Raw genomic sequence first — 22,382 nt, forward strand, 5'->3', positions numbered from 1 at the left:
ATTAAACTGGTAAATATGCAGTATACCATGTGTCATTTCATGTAGAAATGTACAGCCAGAATGAAAGCGTGATTTATTATAGTGTCTGGAGCACTAAACCCTTTAGTTTTAGTTTTCATTATTATTTTTTAATTACATTTAGAGATCAAGCCAGACAAAATCCATAAAGTGTTTTATTAAAACGTTCCTACTAAATGAATGCAGGCCATTTTTTTAAATAACCTTTCTGTGTTCAGCATTTACTGGTATAACTGTCAGGATTTCAAAATATTTGGCAGACAAATTGGTTTTATTGAACAGGAACCTTTAGGAAAGCTCAGAAAAGTGTGCTGTCTTTATGAAGAATGAGATTCTAAGGGTCACTTGGCTTTCTTTTACATTATACAAATAATGGTTCATTGTCTGCATAAACTTGACTAAACTGGAAAAGTCTTGATTGCAATGTAAATTCACCTCATTGTAACCCACAGTTTAAGCAATTCAGAACATGTGCCAAGGTCTTTTACTCCAAAGTGAAGGTCTCTTTTTCTTCTTTGGTTAACGGATACAAAATAGTACTTTTTATTTTTGGTTTTTATAACTAGTTTTCTAATAATTTGTTTTCTTTTATTGCCCAATCGTGATCTAAACGCACTGGAACTGTATCTAGCTGCCCACCACCCATACGAGCACACCTAGAACACCTCAAATATGAAGCTCCTCAACGACGAGGAGAAAGCTGTGCTAAAGCTAACCAAAGTGTTTCTGTTGAAGGTGTCCGACCGCTTTGCATTCAGTCTGTTTGATCTGAACTGGGATGTCTTCACTCAGCACATAGAGGGAGCCATCAACCGTGTTCCTGCACTGGAGAGAACCGGTATTAAATCTACTGTCTGTGGGCCAGGTACTGGACAGCTCCAACCTCTGTACGGCAGGACAGTAATATCTGTGTGTCCTGTGTGTGCGTGTACACTGTAAACAAACGTGTATAAGTAAAGGATACACAACATAAAGGGTGAATCACATAAATATTTTACTGCTTTATCTGCAGTTAGAATTTTGTGCTGCCCAAAAATGTGAGAATGCGCCCTCTACTGGTATTGTGGCTGGGGTGATTAAACTACAATACATATGAAAGTGTAATACTGGCCCGAAGGTATTTTGATCATACTTGTTAAGTTTTGCTGCTGGACTTAAGACTTCTGTGTGTTACAGTGGTGCATCAATTCACTTTTACACACCATGTCTGGACCACACTGTAAATCTATATGAGTTTACAGGTTGCACATATCCCCACAGTGGTGAGCCGGTAAGTGATTTAAGAGCCCAAGTTGGAGGCAGAATGGAGATTAAAAATGAATGAGGAGCTTTAAGTAAAGAAAGCTGCTGTCTGTCCCCTGGGCCTAATCCATATCAGTACTGCCTGGGAAGCTGGCCTGCGCATTCAGCCCAGGCTAATGAAACATGACAGGTACACAGTGGCACTTTTGCCAGAGCCAGAGCTCGCTCACTCTACAGCCGCTCACTAACTGATGTGGTAGCCGGGAGTCTCAAACCCTAGCTGAGGAGTTAGTGTTTCCTGTGTCTTATAGCCATGGCTCCTACTTCTAGTCCTCAGGGACCTCCAACAGTCCATGTTTTTGAATTAACTAGATCTTGATAAAACAGTACACCGGTTGTACTCTGTGGATCTGCACAGAATAGCTGCATGTCTCTACAATATAAACTATATGATCTGACATCGTGTCCCAGTGGAAGATAATATTTCTTGACTTCAATTTATTTATTTATTTATTTTTACAGTACAAAAAAGGAAATAAAAACAAATACTTAGACAATCATCTGGGTTAGACTTGCATGCACCTCACCCTAATGTGCACTTAAAGGAATATGAATAAATTATATGTCCTTCCTTTCCCTGCTCTGCCTTTAATTTCCTGCTCTGGATCTTCATGTGCCTCTGCTGCCTATCCATGTTCTAACTCTCATTGTAATAAAGGCTTTATTATAATATATTTTTAAATCTACAGTACTTTGTATTCATCAAACCCAATGGCAGAGTGAATCACTCTGTTACAAATTATGTTGTGTTGATAAGTAGATACGAAGCGTGATATAAGGGGCTCATTGGTTATTCAGCCATCCTCACTCATAGAATAACAGTACTCTCTGAGCTTTCCTGGAGTTTCCTCTATGTATACATGCTGTCGACAAACTTGGAGTTTAACTACTAATGCTATTGGTAGTGATCCTATAGTATGTAGTTATGTTTTGACTAAGGAGAATTTAAGATGGGATTAGTGCGTCCTGTAAATTTTCTGAATGATTGGTGAATCAGTGGATAAAGTGCTCTTTACCTGAATAAGGTTTAGGCAGCTTGGCAAATCGCTTCACACAAGCACAATATCGGAAGAACACTCGAGTGGTTACTTGACTATCATGCCATGTGTGTATGTGATTGTTTAATCTGTCTGTAAAAAAATTAATTCTGCTGAGAGGGGGGCGAGTTGCAGTAGTTACTCTAAATTCAGCTTTTGGTAACGGTCTCATTTTTTCCCCCAGAATCTTTCACGGCTGACCACAAGCCCCTCATGGGAGAGGCCCCGGAGGTGCGAGGGTTCTTCTTAGGGTGTGGATTCAACAGTGCAGGTACAGTGGGAGGGGCTGGGTTACACGTGGGTTTCATCTCCCACATTGTTATCCTGATGCTGTTTCTTAATTTAGTATGAGAAGACTGAAATCAAGTGCACAATAATGTCAAAGTTTTGTGGTTAGAGATTACAAATTGTGTAAACAGCACTACTTCAGGGATAATAACATGTGTTTGTGTGTCTGTTTGTTTGTTTAGCCTAAGTAAGGCTTGTAGTTCCTGTAATGAATGATTAAACAATATGAGTACATGTCAGTGCCCATGGGATCATGGAGATGGATGATCAGGACTGGCGTGGGAGAGAGTCTGAGACAGAGTGACTGTATGGAGGGTAATGCACAGTGTCATTGTCATACATGTACAGCAGGGTTGGAGAGATAAACCAACATCAATTACAAGGGCTACTGGGTGAGCTTCTCTAGAAAGGGCTGCTGTAGGGTTATTACATTCCAGCTTACCCACAGTTAGTTACAATTACTTACAGAATATTTTTTTTGCCCTTGGACTTGATTTGATCAAAGAGCACACAAACAAATTACATCCAACAGGGGCCATCTTCCCCCAAGGTAGATCTCCCACTCCTGGTGAGGATGTCCTCGAAATCTATTAGCCTTGTGCTGAGGTCGCTGTCTTGTCATAGTTCACACAATCCTATCTATTATAAAAGCAATAGATTCAATGACAGCATCACTCTGGAGCAGGTCTGTCTTGGAGGAAGATGACCCCTGTGTGATGTCATTAATCTGTGTGCATGTGCTTGTATCAAATCTGCCCAAAAGGCATATGTGCTGATATTTCACACTACTGAGACACGCACAGGAACTGTACCCCTGAAAATGTAAATAGTTACACCTTTCCTACATCATGGTTGATAAGACCACAAATAAAACAAATACAGATAGTGCAGATTTAGTAAAAAAAAAGTCATTATTTTGCTTACGATTTATAAAAGCAGATTATTATTATTATTATTATTATTATTATTATTGTTAATAAGTAGTCATTTAGCGGATGCTTTTGTCCAAAAAAAACTTAGTTAGTGGGTGAACTATGCAGCAACAATTGCTGCTGCAGAGTCACATACCAATGAACTAAAGGAAGGAGCACGGGGAGGTTGTGACTTGTTCAGTGTCCGTGGCTGAGCCAGGATTTGAACAGGGGATCAAGCCCTTTTCTTTAACCACTTGACCGCCAAGTCTACCAGATATGATCTTGTTCTGTTAATGTTTAGTTTAAGCAGTACATTAATGCTTAATGGGTTACCCAGCTGAGAAAGGAGGCATAGCGTGGAATCAAACATAGCAGCTGTAATATCCAAAGCCAAAGGGGAGGAGCCACTGCCATCTCCAGAGCCATGGGGGAGGAGCCAATTGTGTCTCCAGTGCTAGAGGGAGATGATTTGCTTCCGTCTCCAGTGCCTGAGGGGTAGGAGCTGATGCCGTCTCCAGTTCCAGATTCAGAGGATGAGGAGGAGGAGGAGGAGGAGTTGAGGCCACCTGCACCACAGCCCCGACCACCACCCCTGTGCAACCCCTGTGTGTCTGGGCCTAGTTTTCGGTCACTGCACCACCAGGAACAGTCATTCGCCCAGGTCCCCTGTCGCCTGTTCTCGGATCTCTTGCTGGAGGAGCCAGCATGGAGGCCAGCCCACCCTCCAACCCACCCCGAAGAAGAGATGGAGAAGATGGACAATGTGGGACTTTTAAAGGGAAGGGGTGGTTATCGTCATGTGTGTTTTACACGAGGGGGAGAATGTGTGGCAGAGCAGAGGCTCTGCACATGGGTGTGTATTTGGTGGCTGCTGGCCATCTTGGCTCAGGAGTGAAGAAACAGCCTGGAGTCAAGATGGCCACCGTTTGCACAATCACGTTTATTTGATTATTTAATTGTTTAATTGTGTCATTGGAAAAGTGTGGAATGTTGCCAGGTGGTGATTGGATGATTAATGTTCAATCACCCCTGGCAACATGCTATAAAAAGACCAAATAAATGTGTGTTTATGAGAGTGTGGAGTGGAGAGCAGAGAAAAAGACAGAGCAGCAGGCTGTGCTCATTGTTTGTGCCCTGGATAGCCTGTGCTTGGGTGTTGTATTGTGTTTAATTTTGTAGTGTTTTGTTTGTAGTGTTTTGTTCAAACCTTTTGTTTTGTTCCTGTGTTTTGTTTGTCTGTCTTGATTTGTTCAATAAAGGTGTGTGAGTGCTAAACTCCAGGTTCTGTGTCAGGGTCCTACTGTTTCAAAGGGCGCAGTCCAGCCTTGCCCGAGACGCTGCGCCACAGTATCATACAAGGAGCCCATCAGGATACCTATCATACCACGGTCTGCATAGCGTGATGCATGTCATATTGTGACATGTGTATTGTTACATTCCTAATATATAGCGAGACGACCCATTTACAATTGACCTAGCAGCTTTCATTACATTACTTTAGGAGAAGCCATTGTGTTCTCATATCAGAGTTTTGGGGTAACGGACCACACTGGCACCAAAGCGAGCAAGCATAGGTGAGCCCAATGGCCTTTTCTTGTTCTTGAAGTTGATATAGGTAACGATCACTTTACTTTTTCACATTACTGATTTTGAATTTACAGCCGTGGCGGATGGATGCCACTGACACTTATTTGAGTAGTACCAGGAATGTCAACAGTACTGGCACAACTATAGAAAATTGAAGATTATTGAGATTTTGTTTTCCTTTTAAACAACATAGGAGTGAAGACTGGTGCAAATTCTTTAGACAATTATGGTTAAAATTCCTCACCAACCTCTGCATACTTGACTACATGAATCTGTGCTATGCAAAGACTACAAGATTGAGATGAGGCTTAAATTAAATACACCAAACCAATCCGCTGAGCCACCTAGCCCCTACCATAATTGTTATTTAACTGTATGAGAGGTTTTTAATGTTGAATTAATATTTATGTAGTCACCTCTCACTTGGGTGGGTATGGAGGGGAGTTTGTGAATAATGAGTGCTGTCTCTCTCTAGGGATGATGCTTGGAGGAGGCTGTGGAAAGGAGCTTGCACACTGGATAATACATGGCCGTCCAGAGAAGGATATGTATGGATATGACATCAGGTACTCTCCCTTGCCTTCCTCTTCTGGGCTACTAGAAAGCTATGCTCTCTGTTTAATATGCATGCAAGAATGAAAGCTAATGCTGGACAGTGTATCTCTGTAAACGACCGAAGGCAGAAGAGACTTCATGATGCATGTTAATTTATGTAATGAATCAGCTTTTCACAGAGGGATTTATTCCAATTAAGTATTGATACCGTTTAAAGTATTGAATCATTCTGATTGTGTTCTGCTTCAAACACTTGGATTTCTGTGTGGAAGAGACACTCATACTGCAGTGCCTGTACAATGCATCAAGAGATCTCTTGTTTAATAAGATGTCATGTTTAGAAAACACCTCTTTTGATTCAGTTCAGTAAATGTTGGCCTCTGCACTGTTCCCCTTTAATAGTGTTACTGTTTCAGTATTGCATTATTAAAACAGCCAGACTCTTAAAAGGAGTTGACAAAGTTCACCCTAACTGATACTTTTAGCTTAGCATAGAAACCAGGACCAGAGGACACTGTCTAAAATGAAGTGAAGATAGACAGAGGGTAGTGGACACTTCTTTACACAGTGTGGTGCGGGTATGGAATGGGTTACTGTGGCAAAGTGGTAAGTAGTGTACAGGTGATGCAGTGCTCAATACAATGACAAACAACAGCGTACTGGTGAAATGATGATATTTATTTATAATCTGAATGTCACTTGACAACAGCAATAATAAAGGAGGACTGGCAATACACAACAAACACGATCACAAGTCCAGAGGGAGTGCTTAAGTGCAAGTGGTGCAATACAAAGTGAAGTCCGGGTTGGGTGCTAATCTTAAGCGACAGCTCTCAGGTTGTGTTAGCCGTCTATCAGGAACAAAACAGAAACAGTTAGACTGACAAACAAAACACGATAACACAATTATTATTACATCCGTTTTCCCACGGGTCCTTTCAGTAACCAACCTAAGAAACGGATCGCTGGGCCATTTCCCCTAAATACCCTCAGTCATGCCCTCTTTCGGTGGCGCGGCCAATGACGTGTCTTTCAATATGTGACTGACACATCGCCTGCCGCATTAAGGCTATGACTTCTGGTCTCGTGGCCCTGCCCCCTTCCTGGGTGGCCAGCTCCCGACTGACCCGGGAATGAACTGTCAAACCATCCATTATGAGGCACTCTGGTCCGGTTATACCATACCCTCACAGGTCGGAAGGGAGATTGTTGACTAGGATTCATTCGCTCTCTGTCACAGTTACCTAGTCATGCTGTTGATGCTAAATCACTGGGATCCTTTAAGATCCAACTTAAGTTTCGAGATAAGTACAGTACTAGGACCTGGACGAGCATTGATGGGACAAGTGGCCTCTCCTGATTTATGCATTTTCTGATGTTCTTATGTCCCTATTGTGTATAGATATAGATATGATGAAAGTAAGGACATGATTAGAATTATAACTTGCAAATGCACTGTTTTGTTGGGGGGAGGGTGGTGTGGTGAACCTTGACATTTTACTGAATAGCACTTTTGAAACTGGAAAATAATGCAGCACTGTTTTTTTTTTTTTGTTGTTGTTGTTGTTTTGTTTTGTGGCTCTGTTTCTAGGTTTTTAGTCAGTTCTCTTTCTATAAATTATCTCCAAAAAGTATTTCTAGTGATTTGTGTGCATGTTCTCCTTAATTGTAGATAGTACTATTTGAGATAGATAGTACTATATCTCTATCTATCTGTAAACCGATCTATCTACCTTATACTCTGTATGAGTATTATTCACTAAAAATTCAGTAATTGAGAGCTTATCTGCAGCTCATACAGGGGTCGATGTGAGAATACGCGCAAAGTGATTTGCGGGTGCAAAACCCTCACAATGCATGTTTAGAAGCCGTAAAGTCCGATTTTAGCAGCCGCTAAAAATGTGGCATTGTAAAGAATGGTGTTCACCTGCTGTTCTGCACCCACGATCAAATTAATCATCATTAATCCATTAAAATGATGTTAAAGTGCATTCAAATGAAGAGCCTGGCATTGGGCGGGGTCTGGATGCTAAGTGGCTGCAAGTATTATAATGTGATAAAATGATTTTGCCCTGCACTTAGGCAGATGCTGACCTTCCAAAAACTTTACACCTCTTATACAAGGTGCAAACCATTGTAGAAGCGAGTAACTAAGAGCTGTATAAAAGCACACACCTGCAGAGACCTGTCATTGGCTTCAGGATTGCTGCTGTGGTACACTTCCTGATGCGGCGACACTTGGCTGTTGTTGGGGAGAGGCATGAACACGTTTGGAGGAGAAGGGCAATATGTTGAAGACCCCATATATTCAATCCCAGGGTCACTTTGTTTGGGTTGCCAGAGGATGTGGTGCTAAAATGTTATTGTCTCACTCCGCAGGTCATCCTTGACCTAATAGCTGAATTGGCCCAATCCACCTTTTCCAGAGTGCTAAGCAAATTTGTGGATGTCGGGCTGAAAAGGTTAGGCCAATGCCAAAGGATTCTAGCATAACTGATGTTGGCTGAGGCTTTTCCAAACAACTCTGTTTCATGCTGAGTGACCTCAGCCTTAAGGACTCTCAGCTCGTTCTCAGAAAACTTTTCTTTTGTTTTCCGTGCACCAAGAGGACTTTGCTGCCCTTCCTCTGACATTTATTTTTTATTTTTTGGTTTGTATTTTTGGGCTCTACAAATACCATACCGCACCTACTGCTCTCTCTACTCCAAACTCCATCACCTCTGGGCTGCAAGTGTGGCCGCTGAATAGACTGATGCCCTCATTGAAACCCTCAGTATCACAGGTGCGGCTCATAATTTGTGCGTGTTGAGTAATTTGCATTGCTCTTAAACTTACATAGGGTGCAGTGCAAAATAATTGCCTGGCCTCAATGCAATTTGAATTTTGCATCCGCAATTATTTGCACTGTGCCTATACTTACATCTGTCCCACAATTCTGTGGTCCTTCTACATCCTCCTTAAATATCTGCATCTGTTAGCCAAGGAGACCCCTAAGTAGATGCCTGTTCTGTTTGTTTTTCAAAAATCCTTTTGAAACCAGATTACTGAAACTTAACAGCATTATCAGAGAAATGATGCTGTTTAAGTGGAAAGGCCTAACTTTTTTTTTCCCCCAGAGAGGTTTTGTCTGTAAGTGAACATGGATATATTGCAGGGAAGATATGAGTTACACAACAGTATCTTTACATTTATATTTAGTATTTTTATAGTGCTTTACAAACATCAATTATGCAGATTATCAAGGTTTTTGTAACCACACCAGTTACTGGTATAGAGCAGAATACACTTGGTCTTTCATACCTTTGGCTGTACTGGAAACCAGATATCTAATAAGTATTGTTTTACTGGAAACAGCCAGGATCTGATAGACGGAGTGCCCAGCAACAGAGATGACATGGGCAGATGCTACCACTGCTAACATACAGTGTCCCAATCATGATTCATTTTATAATAAACCATTATATAATTGTACACTTGCACTAAATGAACTTTGTTGGTAATTTCCTTAATTTAAGTAAAAGTAAATAATTTAGACACCTGCAAGCCATTTAATTAAACCATGTCAGAGTGGATTTAATGATTGCCATGACTTGATTCTGGTAGCTACTGTCTTGCATGCTATTATACTGCACATTCAAATACTTTTACAGATGTTAACTTGCTACTGCAACAAAATAAAGAGGCTGTTGATAAATTGTAAGAGAATACAAAAGAATGCAGAAACCTTGATAAAGCAGGCTCATAAGTTACTACATTTCTGAAAACAGTTTTTAAAGAAGCATATAAAATATTAACATGTGCATTGTGTTGTGACATGACATGTCCCCAGATGGCATTAGCTCACTCTGGTCTCGCAGGCGCCTGCATGCTCTGTGGCAGGTTGTCATGTTAATCAATATCAACGCGATTCACAAGCTGCTGCTGAGAATGCAGTCTGTACATGCCATCGGAGTTCTGGGTTTGAGCACCAGCCTTTCTTATCCAGTCATTCTGCTTAAAACCTTTTAATGATGTCATCCTTTTATCTTCTAGTCCAAGTCATTTTACAATTCGACTACAAACCATGGATTTAGATACAGTTAACAAGTAGTGCTGTTTTATGACCGGTGTTATTTTCCTGGTGCTAGTCAATCAAACCATACATAGGAGGACACCCCTCAAACACACCACCATGTTTGTAAAAGGTTCAAAATCTTTAAAATAAAAAAAAATATAAAAAAAACAGTAAAGTCTGATTGAATGTTGCTGAAAATCATTGAGACCACTGCAAAATTATCAGTTTCTCTGGTTATACTATTTATAGGTATGCGTTTGGGTAAAATGAACATTTTTGTTTTATTCTATAAACTACTGACAACATTTCTCCCAAATTCCAAACAAAAATATTGTCATTTAGAGCATTTATTTGCAGAAAATGACAACAGGTCAAAATAACAAAAAAGATGCAGTGTTGTCAGACCTCGAATAATGCAAAGAAAATAAGTTCATATTCATTTTTAAACAACACAGTACTAATGTTTTAACTTAGGAAGAGTTCAGAAATCAATATTTGGTGGAATAACCCTTTTTTTCAATTACAGCTTTCATGCGTCTTGGCATGCTCTCCACCAGTCTTTCACATTGATGTTAGGTGACTTTATGCCACTCCTGGCGCAAAAATTCAAGCAGCTCAGCTTTGTTTGATGGTTTGTGACCATCCATCTTCCTCTTGATCACATTCCAGAGGTTTTCAATGGGGTTCAGGTCTGGAGATTGGGCTGGCCATGACAGCGTCTTGATCTGGTGGTCCTCCATCCACACCTTGATTGACCTGGCTGTGTGGCATGGAGCATTGTCCTGCTGGAAATACCAGTCCTCAGAGTTGGGGAACATTGTCAGAGCAGAAGGAAGCAAATTTTCTTCCAGGACAACCTTGTACTTAACTATGGAAAAGAGTAGCAAGTCCACCTCCCTGCCGAGTAGAGCGAGTTTTCTGGAAGAATAGCGTACAGTATCAATGTTGTAATCCTGAATAAAATCACTAATTAATGGAGCCTTATTAGACAGAGACCTGGCATTAAATAAACCTTGGTATAAATTGGTCCAGTCAAGAGCATGTGATTGAGCAGGGGTAATATGAATTTGACCAAGGTTACTGTAGCACACACCTCTATGTTACTCAGCGGGTAGCGGGAATGGCAGGATACTTTAACCTGCATTTGACATGCCTCTTTAGATTCCCTCCCCTCCCCAGTTCCTAGTTGATATACCTTGCTGGGTGTTATCAGCTAGCCTACTTGCCCCTGTAGTCCATTTTTTCTATAACACCCATTTCTTTTCTAAAAGCAGTCCCAGTTGTTTATAAATCCCAGCCCTTCTTGCACACACCAACTAGCCAGCCAAGTATTTAAGGCCCTAATTCTACTGAATACTTCATCCTCACCACTAACAACAGGCAGTAGACCTGAGAGAATAATTCTGCATCTGAACTTTTTCAGCTGTCTTGTTAATGATTTAAAATCCTCTTTCAGAATCTCAGATTTCCTGTTCCTCATGTCATTTGTACCAGCCCGTACAATGACCACAGACTCTCTCTTGTGATTTAACAATCTGAGCATCTTGAGTCTATATCCTTTACTTTTGCTCCAGGGAGGCAGGTAACAACCCTGTTTACGGGATCTTTACAGCTAAAATCACTGTGGTTGACATAGATTATAATTGAATCACCTGCTAACAACACCTCCCCCCTGTGTTCGTCCAGCACTAGGTCGTCATTGCTCAGTGCATGGAATCTATTAGCTAGATCAATCTCTCTATGTTGACTGCTCAATATTGTCCTCTCTTCATACTTTTTCTAAAGGAACCAGAGGTGTGTGCCTTACAATGTACCAGAGGTGTGTGGGTATCTCCTTTTGTCTTCTTGAGAAAGGTGCAGATAACTGATTAATGTACTGAAAACCAATATATAGAGTGCTACTAATTATGGGAACTCTCCTAAGAAAAAGTGTCTTTGTCGTAACCAGGTTGTATAACCTGTTAAAAACCTTTCAAAAAAAGTAATTTTGATTCCAGGGTTTATTCTCTGAAGCAAGCACCTGCTGCTGTGAGTAAGTGTGTGCGTTTTGTGGTGTCAAACCAGAATTCTTCATAGAGTTCTGAAGCTTTAGTACCGTTTGTCATGTAGTTATTAAAAATGCATTTTTTATATTTTAATACTTTTATATTTCAGGAAGATGTAGTTCTTACATAAATGTACTGGCAGTTCGTGCTGCCTGGTTCCACTATGTCTCTCTCAGTCCTTATGTAAAAAATAACCGCTGACAGGCATTGGATAATTAACACAATTGCAACTGACAAGCCCATTAATTTAAACCCACGGAAATTCATATTTCCTGCAATGACGTTGTCAAAAAAAAAGCTTCTTTCAGGTAATTTCTTCCCAGGCACTGCATCATTCCTCACTTCAATGAACAGAGTGTACTGTATTGCTTTACTTTCAGCAAAATCTTGTCTTTGATGTGGGGGAATATGTGGCTTATGATCTGAGCCTTAACTTTCTTTAATGATTAAAATGGAATCCTCGTTTCAGCCATTGTTCTTATGCTGTTCCGTGTGTGTGCAGATTTACACATGGGACACGACAAGATTATGTGTTCATAGACACCTACACGTGAATATTTTAACGTCCAAATATTTGAAGCAAGTATCTCCATGCACACATATATATGTGAAATAGTTACTTTGGTTTAGTTACTATTTTTTTTTTTTTTAGTTCAATTTTGTGATTTGTTTGTCGACCCTTTGTCAGGGGTTTTCAACCGTATGCAGAACGACTCAGAAATGCAATTAAAAATTAGCTAAAAAAAAAAAAAAAAAATAATGATATTGAATTTTGTTTTTTACAGTATTATACATGATCTCTAAACCACTGCGCGTAAATATTTCACTTTTGTTTAGCAGCTCAAAGTGAACCACAGATGAAAGAAAAACCAGACTTGGCCAGTCATGGCCGTGTGTTCCACATTTACACGTGCGTGATTTCCACTGAGTGGATTTACACTCTGATATATAGGTCTGGGCTGGGTTGCACCAGCTATGCATAAGTTAATTCCTAAATTAGAACGTAAAGTCTCTGCTAAGTCCTTAGTTGTCACTAGTTAGTTTATAACTAAGCGTTCTCTTATTTCAGTTGCTCCACACGTACTTAAGACAATACAGTACTTTGTAAGTTTATCACTAAGCATGGTTCATACTACGTCATCACTGCTTGGTCAGTGATACAGATCAAACTCCCAGTTAAGAAACACTTACGTACAGGACCTTTAAACTACTGAAAATAAACATATAACTTCATGGGAATGCTAAGAATGTTTTGTCTTTAGAGATTAATTGATTATAATTAAATTGGTGCCTTTTTGTGAATCGGGATTCTGAGAGAGCAAACCGTTTTGTTCATACTTCATATCTTAACCCTTCACACTCATTCATAACTGATACAATACTGTTTTGTACAACACTGTCATCGTGAAAGTGTCTTGAAGGACAACGATCGGTTTATTCTTTCCAGAACCACCATCGTATCATTGAATTGTTTTGTATTCTGATTTTCACGAGCGCACCTCATCGCTACAAAATGGCATGTAAACAAACAGAAAAATGCTCCACTGTTTCTCTTGTTACAAAAAGCTGGAAATTGTTCGAGCTCTTGAAAAAAACTTGAAACAGACACAATTCGCTGAGCAATTTGATGTTTCCCATTCTTTTGAGCTGCTTCACCATTCTGTTAAATAATGTGCGTGTCTTGTATATTGTATAAACGTGTGTGGGGATGCTGTGTTCATTTAGTTTGACAGTTAATTTATTAATGTTAAGTTAACCATAAGTAACAGCCATTATTTTTGCCTCTGCCACTGTGATAGCCTGAAACGCACCCGCCAGCTAATTTTCATAGAACATAACGATTACAGCTTTTTGACCATGTTTTTTTGCTTTAGTTTTATTAAAGTTAGTGTGTCTGTGCGACGGCCGGCTCTCCAAACAGACCCGCATGGGTTCTTTTCCCTTCAAAGATCACGATCCACACACAAAATTGAAAGAAAAATAGCGCTGTTGCGCACTTTTAATTACAAAACAAACAAACAAAAAGACAAAACAAACACCTAACTCCTCCAGAGTACTGACTAAACATTCGTTTTAAGTTCCCAACTAGCTCGCAGGATGGATACGCCGTTTACCTGCCAAAAAAAACACACAAATAACGACACAAGTTACACACAATATCTTTCTCAAAACGACTGCTCACACACACAGTCGGGCTCCTCACACAGCAGCCCTGAGCAGACTGGCTGCCTCTCTTAAATACCCTGCACCTGGCTCTAATTTACAATTACCACCAGGTGCAGGGGATAACTAAATAATAAAACAATTAAACAATTAACAATTAAACAATTAAACAAATTAAAACCCTTAGCCCATTCACCAAAAAGTGCATTTTCACATGTTTTTAAAACAGGGAGGATTTTAACCTCCTCCCTGCTATCTCACAGTCTGTTACTTTTATTATAGTTTATTAATATACACCTGCCTATTGCTTTTATTTACTCAGTTCATTCCATATGTTGATGCACATGCGTTGTCATGACAAGTAATACATATCTATTTTATTTATTCATTTATTTATTCATATTGTGTCTGGTGGCTAACTCCGTCTTAGAGAACACGTCAGCTATAAGAACACTTTGCTTGCTTCCCGTAATCATTTGAAACGGAGCCTATCAATGTGTGCTGGGTTCTTCGCCTCCTCAGTAATGAAGACATTCTTAGGAGGTGTTACACTGTGTAATTCTTATAGTGTGGAGGAGTGTGTTGCAGGGAGCTATGGGTGTGAAGCTGTATTAGCTCATGAGACACAGCCAGATTAACAGCACAGCATTGAGTCTTGAGAGAGGCGCCTTGGATCAGCTTACTGCTACTGGTTGCCAGTTTCACAATAGAGAAGTAATACTTTGCTCCTTCTAGAGAAGGCAAAACTTTGAGCATCTCCTTACTTCACAGAAAACATCAGCACCTGCTGTTGTGTGCAATTGTATAAGTCCCAAATTTCTAGTTTTCAGAACTGCTGTGGAAGATGCATACATTCATTCCAGTAATAGAGCAGGGGTGAGTACTAAATGTTCTCATGCCCCCCCCCCACCCCCCCCCCCCCCCCCATGACATCTTGACGGAGGAGCCCTCCCAATGAATACACAGAATTGTAAACTCTGTTCTGCTAACACTCTGTTTTGCTGTATAATGGTGCGTACTGTTAACATTGGGAATGAAGATTTTAAATGTATGGTAACTAATGTCAAGATAGTAAGTGTTCCATTCTAAATGACCCCAAAAACCTAAAAGCGTGGTTTTCTGGGGGCACCTCTGAAACCAGTGTGTTGCCCCCAGTTTAGGGACTTCTGAACTAGAGAAACAAACAGAAAAAACAGATTTTATTGTGTGCTTTTTATTTTTTCTTTAGTTTTTTTTTAAGTCATGTTCCAACAATTTGGGCTTCTCAAACTCGGTCCTGGGGACCCCCTGTAGCTGCTGGTTTTCATTCTGAGCTCTCAATCACTCAACTAGACCCTTAATTGAACTGATAATTTGCATAATTAGACCTTTTTATTTTTTTTCAGCTCTTTAAACAGTTGCAGATTTCAAGTTAGCTGTAACATTTTATAAGTAACTTGAACTACAACAGTTTAAGAGCTGAAAACAAGTAAAAAAAGGTCTAATTAAGCAAATCCCCAGGACCGAGTTTGAGAAGCCCTGATATAGTATGTTAGAAGAGAGGTATCGAGAGAGTTGCCACTAATGTACTGCCTATCTTCTGGGGTTTTGTGTAGCAATACAATAGGAAAAACACAAATGATGCAAATGGTTGTTACTGTTTATTGAAATGTGTAGGACAAATGATTTGACTCAACACAACACACCAGTTGGGTATGCCCCTATATAAGAAAGCAACTGTAGTTTGGCAGGATGAATTTCATCCCTGCAAGAATCCATATGTGGAATGTGGCTGGAGGCCAATCAAGCCCCAGCCACATGGTATGTAAAGGGAGCCAGATCCTTTGTTTGAGAGGAGGGTTCAGGGAAGGCGAATACCCAGCCCGAAGTTGGAGTTAGAGTTGTTTTTTGATTTGTGTTTGTTTAAATCCTTTTGTTTGTTTTGTGAATTAAAGTGTGCATCTGCGTTTAAACTGCAGCTTTCCATCTCTGGGGCTACTTCCTGCTGATAACCAGCCTTGCCACAACACTACCCTTTCATAGCCACATAGAAGTGTGGAAAGATATGTCTTGCCACACTCTCTGGAGTGGGTTATTGTGCTCTGTATTTGCATTTTCTATTTTTATAAAAAGAAAACAAAGATATAGTAAGATTTTAAAATTTAAGTTTTGAATGTATCCTTTTGAAGCTATGAATTTGCTGTAAAACCATATTACTGAATATATATATATATATATATATATATATATATATATATATATATATATATATATATATATATATATATATATATATATATACTGCCTACTTACTGTCCATATTTTATACACTTTGGTGATGCAAGTTAACATTTGAAATTACTGTTTCCCTCATACAATAATCGCACTCTGCACCTGTATTTTTTATTTCTGCAAACGCGCTGCCTGCGTGTCTTCTCAACACTAGTTTAACTTCCCCAGACAGTCATGGAGGCAGTCATGCAGAATGTCTCTTGGACAGCCAACCTGAACAAAACTGCTCGCTATATAATTATACACACTGCCGCCTGCAATTATTGTCATGTATTGAACTTTTATACCACATTCTTGAAAATGAACCTAGTTTTTTTCCCCCACACGCAGCCCCTTTGTTGTTAAGGTCCAACACAGCCACTCTCTGTGCCGATTTCAGACCCTGTAGTTCAGCTGATTTTTGTACTTTAGCCCGGGACTTTACAGCACTATTATCGTGGCCAAATAGATTGAGATTTAAAAGAAAATAAATACAAGGAATGTAATTAGCATTTTAATGTTGTATGATTCTATTTTAATGTCTGTTAGTGTTTGTCAATAAAACAGATATACAACTGCTGAATATCTAAATGGCCTCAAGTCCTTATCTGTCAGTATGGTGGCAAGGTTTTTTTTTAAAGCTGTTGACCCACTTCAGAGACAATTCATATGATCTTGCTCAGCCTATCACAGCATTTTTTGTATCCAAGCCGTTTTATAATTCCAGTTCTTTGGTAGATTTGTGATGGGGACCACACAAGCCTGTTTTATGGATTGTTGTGAATAATAACGAAAACTGGAGGTACTTATCATGAAAAAGTTAACTCAGCACATACTTGAATGACACCTAATAGCACCGCTGTTTAAAGCACTGAGTCTTGATTACAGATGCTGATAGTCTTGGAACACAAAGGGCCCTATTTTAAACATAGGAACATGGTATTTAGAATTGCTGCTCAGACCAATTCAATAAACTCCACAGTATTAGCTATAACTCGTTAGCCTGGTTCATGAATGTAATGTAACTATCTACATCATGGACCTAGCTCCCCCATGTTGACAGTAAGAGTTGTTCATGGCATTTCATTGAAATTCTTATGACGTCAATGACAACACTTCAGTTGGTGAGATATCTAAATGAATTTAAAAAGACCAGATTTGACTCCCTGTCCCTTTGATGTGGTTTAAAGTTAGTGCCTTCACCCTGCTGATCTGTTTTACCTGTTTCTTTGTTTTTTTAATTGCAGGAGATTCCATCACTCTCTGACTGATAATAACCACTGGATTCGGGAGCGGAGCCATGAATCCTATGCCAAAAACTACTCTGTGGTGTTTCCATTTGATGAGCCCCTAGCCAGTAGGAATATGAGGCGGGACCCCCTGCACGAGGTGTTGTATCAGCACATAACAGTCACGTTACCACATCACTGAAGTTCTAAAATGGCTAGATTTATTTTTCTTATTATTACCCTTCCTTTTGCAAGAGATGCATTTAGTGCTGTGGAATTTTTATATAAGAACATAAGAAAGTTTACAAACGAGAGGAGGCCATTCGGCCCATCTTGCTCGTTTGGTTGTTAGTAGCTTGTTGATCCCAAAATCTCATCAATCAGCTTCTTGAAGGATCCCAGGGTGGCAGCTTCAACAACATTACTGGGGAGTTGATTCCAGACTCTCACAATTCTCTGTGTAAAAAAGTGCCTCCTATTTTCTGTTCTGAATGCCCCTTTGTCTAATCTCCATTTGTGACCCCTGGTCCTTGTTTCTTTTTTCAGGCTGAAAAAGTCCCTTGGGTCGACACTGTCAATACCTTTTAGAATTTTGAATGCTTGAATTAGGTCGCCACGTAGTCTTCTTTGTTCAAGACTGAACAGATTCAATTCTTTTAGCCTGTCTGCATATGACATGCCATTTAAGCCCAGAATAATTCTGGTCGCTCTTCTTTGCACTCTTTCTAGAGCAGCAATACCTTTTTTTATGGCGAGGTGACCAGAACTGCACACAATATTCAAGATGAGGTCTTACTAGTGCATTGTACAGTTTTAACATTACTTCCCTTGATTTAAATTCAACACTTTTCACAATGTATCCGAGCATCTTGTTAGCCTTTTTTTATAGCTTCCCCACATTGTCTAGATGAAGACATTTCTGAGTCAACAAAAACTCCTAGGTCTTTTTCATAGATTCCTTCTCCAATTTCAATATCTCCCATATGATATTTATAATGTACATTTTTATTTCCTGCGTGTAGTACCTTACACTTTTCTCTATTAAATGTCATTTGCCATGTGTCTGCCCAGTTCTGAATCTTGTCTAGATCATTTTGAATGATCTTTGCTGCTGCAACAGTGTTTGCCACTCCTCCTATTTTTGTGTCGTCTCCAAATTTAACAAGTTTGCTTACTATACCAGAATCTAAATCATTAATGTAGATTAGGAATAGCAGAGGACCTAATACTGATCCCTGTGGTACACCACTGGTTACCACACTCCATTCTGAGGTTTTTCCTCTAATCAGTACTTTCTGTTTTCTACATGTTAACCACACCCTAATCCATGTGTTTCCTTGAATCCCAACTGCGTTCAATTTGAGAATTAATCTTTTGTGCGGGACTTTGTCAAAAGCTTTCTGGAAATCTAAATAAACCATGTCATATGCTTTGCAATTATCCATTATCGATGTTGCATCCTCAAAAAAATCAAGCAAGTTAGTTAGACACGATCTCCCTTTCCTAAAACCATGTTGACTGTCTCCCAGGACCCTGTTACCATATAGGTAATTTTCCATTTTGGATCTTATTATAGTTTGCATATAATAGAAGTCAGGCTTACTGGTCTGTAGTTACCTGGTTCAGTTTTGTTTCCCTTTTTGTGGATCGGTATTACGTTTGCAATTTTCCAGTCTGTCGGTAACACCCCTGTGTCAAGAGATCTTGGTTAGCGGTTTGTAAATTACTTCTTTCATTTCTTTGAGTACTACTGGGAGGATCTCATCCGGCCCAGGAGATTTGTTTATTTTAAGAGCTCCTAGTCCCTTTAACACGTCTGCGTCAGTTATGCTAAAGTTATTTAAAACTGGATAGGAACTGGATGACATGTGGGGCATGTTGTCAGTATCTTCCTTTGTAAAAACTTGTGAAAAGTAATCATTTAATATATTTGCTATTTTTTTCTTCATCTACGATTTTGCCAATTGTATCTCTTAAACATTTAATCTCCTCTTTGAATGTTCGCTTGCTGTTGTAATATTGGAAAAACATTTTGGAATTGGTTTTAGCTCCCTTATATAAGTCACACATGGTAAATATATATATAATATAATATATGCCCATCATTATACTGCCTGACCAGGGAGGCTGTAATTCATACTTAGCTGGAGAATTAATACTAATGACAGAAATAGATTATGGAACTTTTATAAATCTTCCATTAGCGGCACAAAGGAGCCAACAATTAGACTTCGCATCCCTTCGCCGCCCCTATTAACATCTAATTTATACCATTTTCTACTGTATTTTTTTCCTCCAAAAATAATTATCGTAATTCTTTAACAAATGCCACTGTCACACTATATAATGTTTAGTTGTGATTTTGTGGTGTGAGGGTGGATGTGTGAATGTTAGAGTGTATATCTGGGAAACGTGTTGCTAGGCTACAGTGTGACGTGGATACTCCAGAAATAGTGCTCCAAAAATAACATCACATGTTGCCTTACGTCTGTTCCACTTTTCTTTAAAAAAAAAAATAAATAAACCTGGTAAGAAACAAGCAAGACAAAATGATTGGGTCAGATTTAGCAGGGTGTGCGTTTCACAGCAGAGCCAGGCCATTCCTTTTCATCTCCACTACCACATTTTTAGAGACCATGTTTTTTATTATACATCCTGTGAGCTTGCATGAGTGTAATATTAATTCATATTTTCAGTGTTCTGGAACTGTCAGGGAAAAATCCAAAGGCATTCTTAATTTTGACCTATGTCCTAATATGGCCGCTTATATTGTGGTCATGTGCCTTTTCCAGTTGATAAAAACCCAATGCTTGGAGATACTGGCGTCGTACTTGGTAGAAACCTGTATTCTGTGCTCTGAAGCCCAAACTAAACACTGAAGCCCAAACTATCCAAGCACTTTCTAGTCCTATTCATTTTGTACTTTAACATCTCTGTTAGGTGGGCTTGTATGAATTTTAAGTCTGTCGCCACGCTTGTAGAACTGCTAAAATCTCATAAAAGTGTTCATCTTGCAGTGCTGTGGAAATCCCTTATATGTAACAGCTCCATGACTGTTTTGTGGGTACGTTTGTTTTGACCTTGCACCATATTTCTTTCATTTTGCAACCACATCTGATTTTTCTTCACATGTCGGTTTTACATCATGTTTACAAGTCATTCTACCAGAGATGCCATTTCTTTGCAGTCTCTGGGGATGCTTTGTTTCTGTTCACAAAAGCACTCTTTTCTAGATATTGCCCAAAATCCAGTAGTCTTTTAAAACATTCAGCCCTGCAGTTTACAGTTTTATTCAGAATGTAGGAGTGTCCTAATATTTATATACCTCAAACGTTTAAAAATATATATTTTTAATCATTATTTTTCAGTCTAAAAATCAGATATTTAGATTTATACAGTTTAATTAGCCTGGATCTGCATTACCGAATGAAACGGGATATAGATGTATCATCTGGAAATTATTTGGGGATTGATTTCATTTATGATTCTCAACCTGATTGCTCAGTGACTGTGTAATCACCTTGGTTAAAAATGAAAGGTAACTTTCCAAAATGGCTACAGAAGATTGTATTTTTATAATGAACTCATTACTTACTTTTCATTTTTGTGCAGTCTGTTTTTATTGCTGTAATTTATTTTTAAATTGTATTTATATGTGACAGTTTTGTATCGGTAGCCATGGCAGATTTCATTAAAGCAGTTATTTTGGATCTGCATGCAAAATGGGGACCCTTATGCCACTGACGTTGCCTGATAACTTATTAGCTAAAACTTGTATCTAAAAAAGAGAACAAAAACCACATCACAACTGTAATCATGAAAGGCTAGCTCACCAGGAGAATTATTTTAATGTTGTTTATTTTCTGTTTACACTAAAAAGAAAACTCCCAAAGAATGTAAGCTTTGGTTTATATGACTGGGATGCCTTAGCACTTGCCCCATCTTTTGAGACTCCTCTCAGGGAGCTTTCTTCCCTAGTTACCACCCATCTGTGAGAACCCCAAATAGGTTACAGTTCATCATAATGGCTTTCTACAAAATGAACCAATTTACATCAAATGCCTGTGTATTACCTGTGAAGCAGCAAAGTATCTATTTAATACTCTTCAATATTGTAAAGGTATAAATTATGCAAAGTGTAAGTGCCATTCTGTAGAAAACAAATGAATAAATAAACACAGTTAATATAGTGCAGAAAGCTCTGTGTGTTTTGAAATGAAGCAGGCAGGTCTGCACAGCACAGTATGCTGTTTGTCAGCTGGGTATTAGTTCTCATTTCAGCACAAACTGTATTAATATAAATGCTAAAATATTAAAGGTGTCTAAAAGGTCATCATGGCTGTTTAAGCAAACATTAATATGGGGAACTGCAGATTTAAAGAGTTCTGCTTCTCACTGCAAAAAAAAGGGCCCTACTAAATTTCTTGCGACAGAACTGGGCCAGATTTAAAACAGAAAATCACACCAATGCCATCCTGAGTCATAAAGAATGATGAAGGTCTTATGATGTTTAAGTGCAGAGATGGCAAGTGTGAAGAAGAGTCATGCTGCATTGTTTGACATGCCTGATAAATCTACTCAGGAGTGAGGGATGGAGAGAGGGCTGCTGCCATTGGAACACCATGCCTCCAGCCCTAAGGGAGCAGTCCAGGGGGTTATTTTAACCATGATAATTAGATTCAAAAGCATTCATTCTTTCCATCTTACATTTATTTGGCATTTAAACTGGATTTGAAATGGGTAACAAAATGATTTAAATAGCATGTTTTAAATTAATGGTATATACAATACAAAGGAATTCATTCTAAAATAATTCTAAAAATGAGCTAGAATGCTTTTTGAATGCAGCAGCATTTTGAATGCACATTCATGATTCCTAACCAACAGTGCTCCATTCTGCGACAGGACATTGTTTATTAATGATTTCTCCAGTTCACATA

At 39.1% G+C, this 22,382-nt stretch overlaps 1 protein-coding gene across 1 annotated transcript in view; it reads left to right on the plus strand.

The window, feature by feature from the left end:
* LOC121307070 (sarcosine dehydrogenase, mitochondrial-like) overlaps positions 1-22,382 on the plus strand; it is a 79,762-nt gene that overhangs the window by 16,646 nt on the left and 40,734 nt on the right. Inside the window, exons 9-12 of the mRNA XM_041239177.1 lie at positions 754-883; positions 2,542-2,628; positions 5,622-5,712; positions 17,461-17,602. Coding sequence (XP_041095111.1) covers positions 754-883; positions 2,542-2,628; positions 5,622-5,712; positions 17,461-17,602 — 450 coding nt within the window. The remainder of the gene's footprint in view (positions 1-753; positions 884-2,541; positions 2,629-5,621; positions 5,713-17,460; positions 17,603-22,382) is intronic.

The sequence above is a fragment of the Polyodon spathula genome, chromosome 52 (genome assembly GCF_017654505.1).
Source record: "Polyodon spathula isolate WHYD16114869_AA chromosome 52, ASM1765450v1, whole genome shotgun sequence".
Lineage (NCBI taxonomy): Eukaryota > Metazoa > Chordata > Actinopteri > Acipenseriformes > Polyodontidae > Polyodon > Polyodon spathula.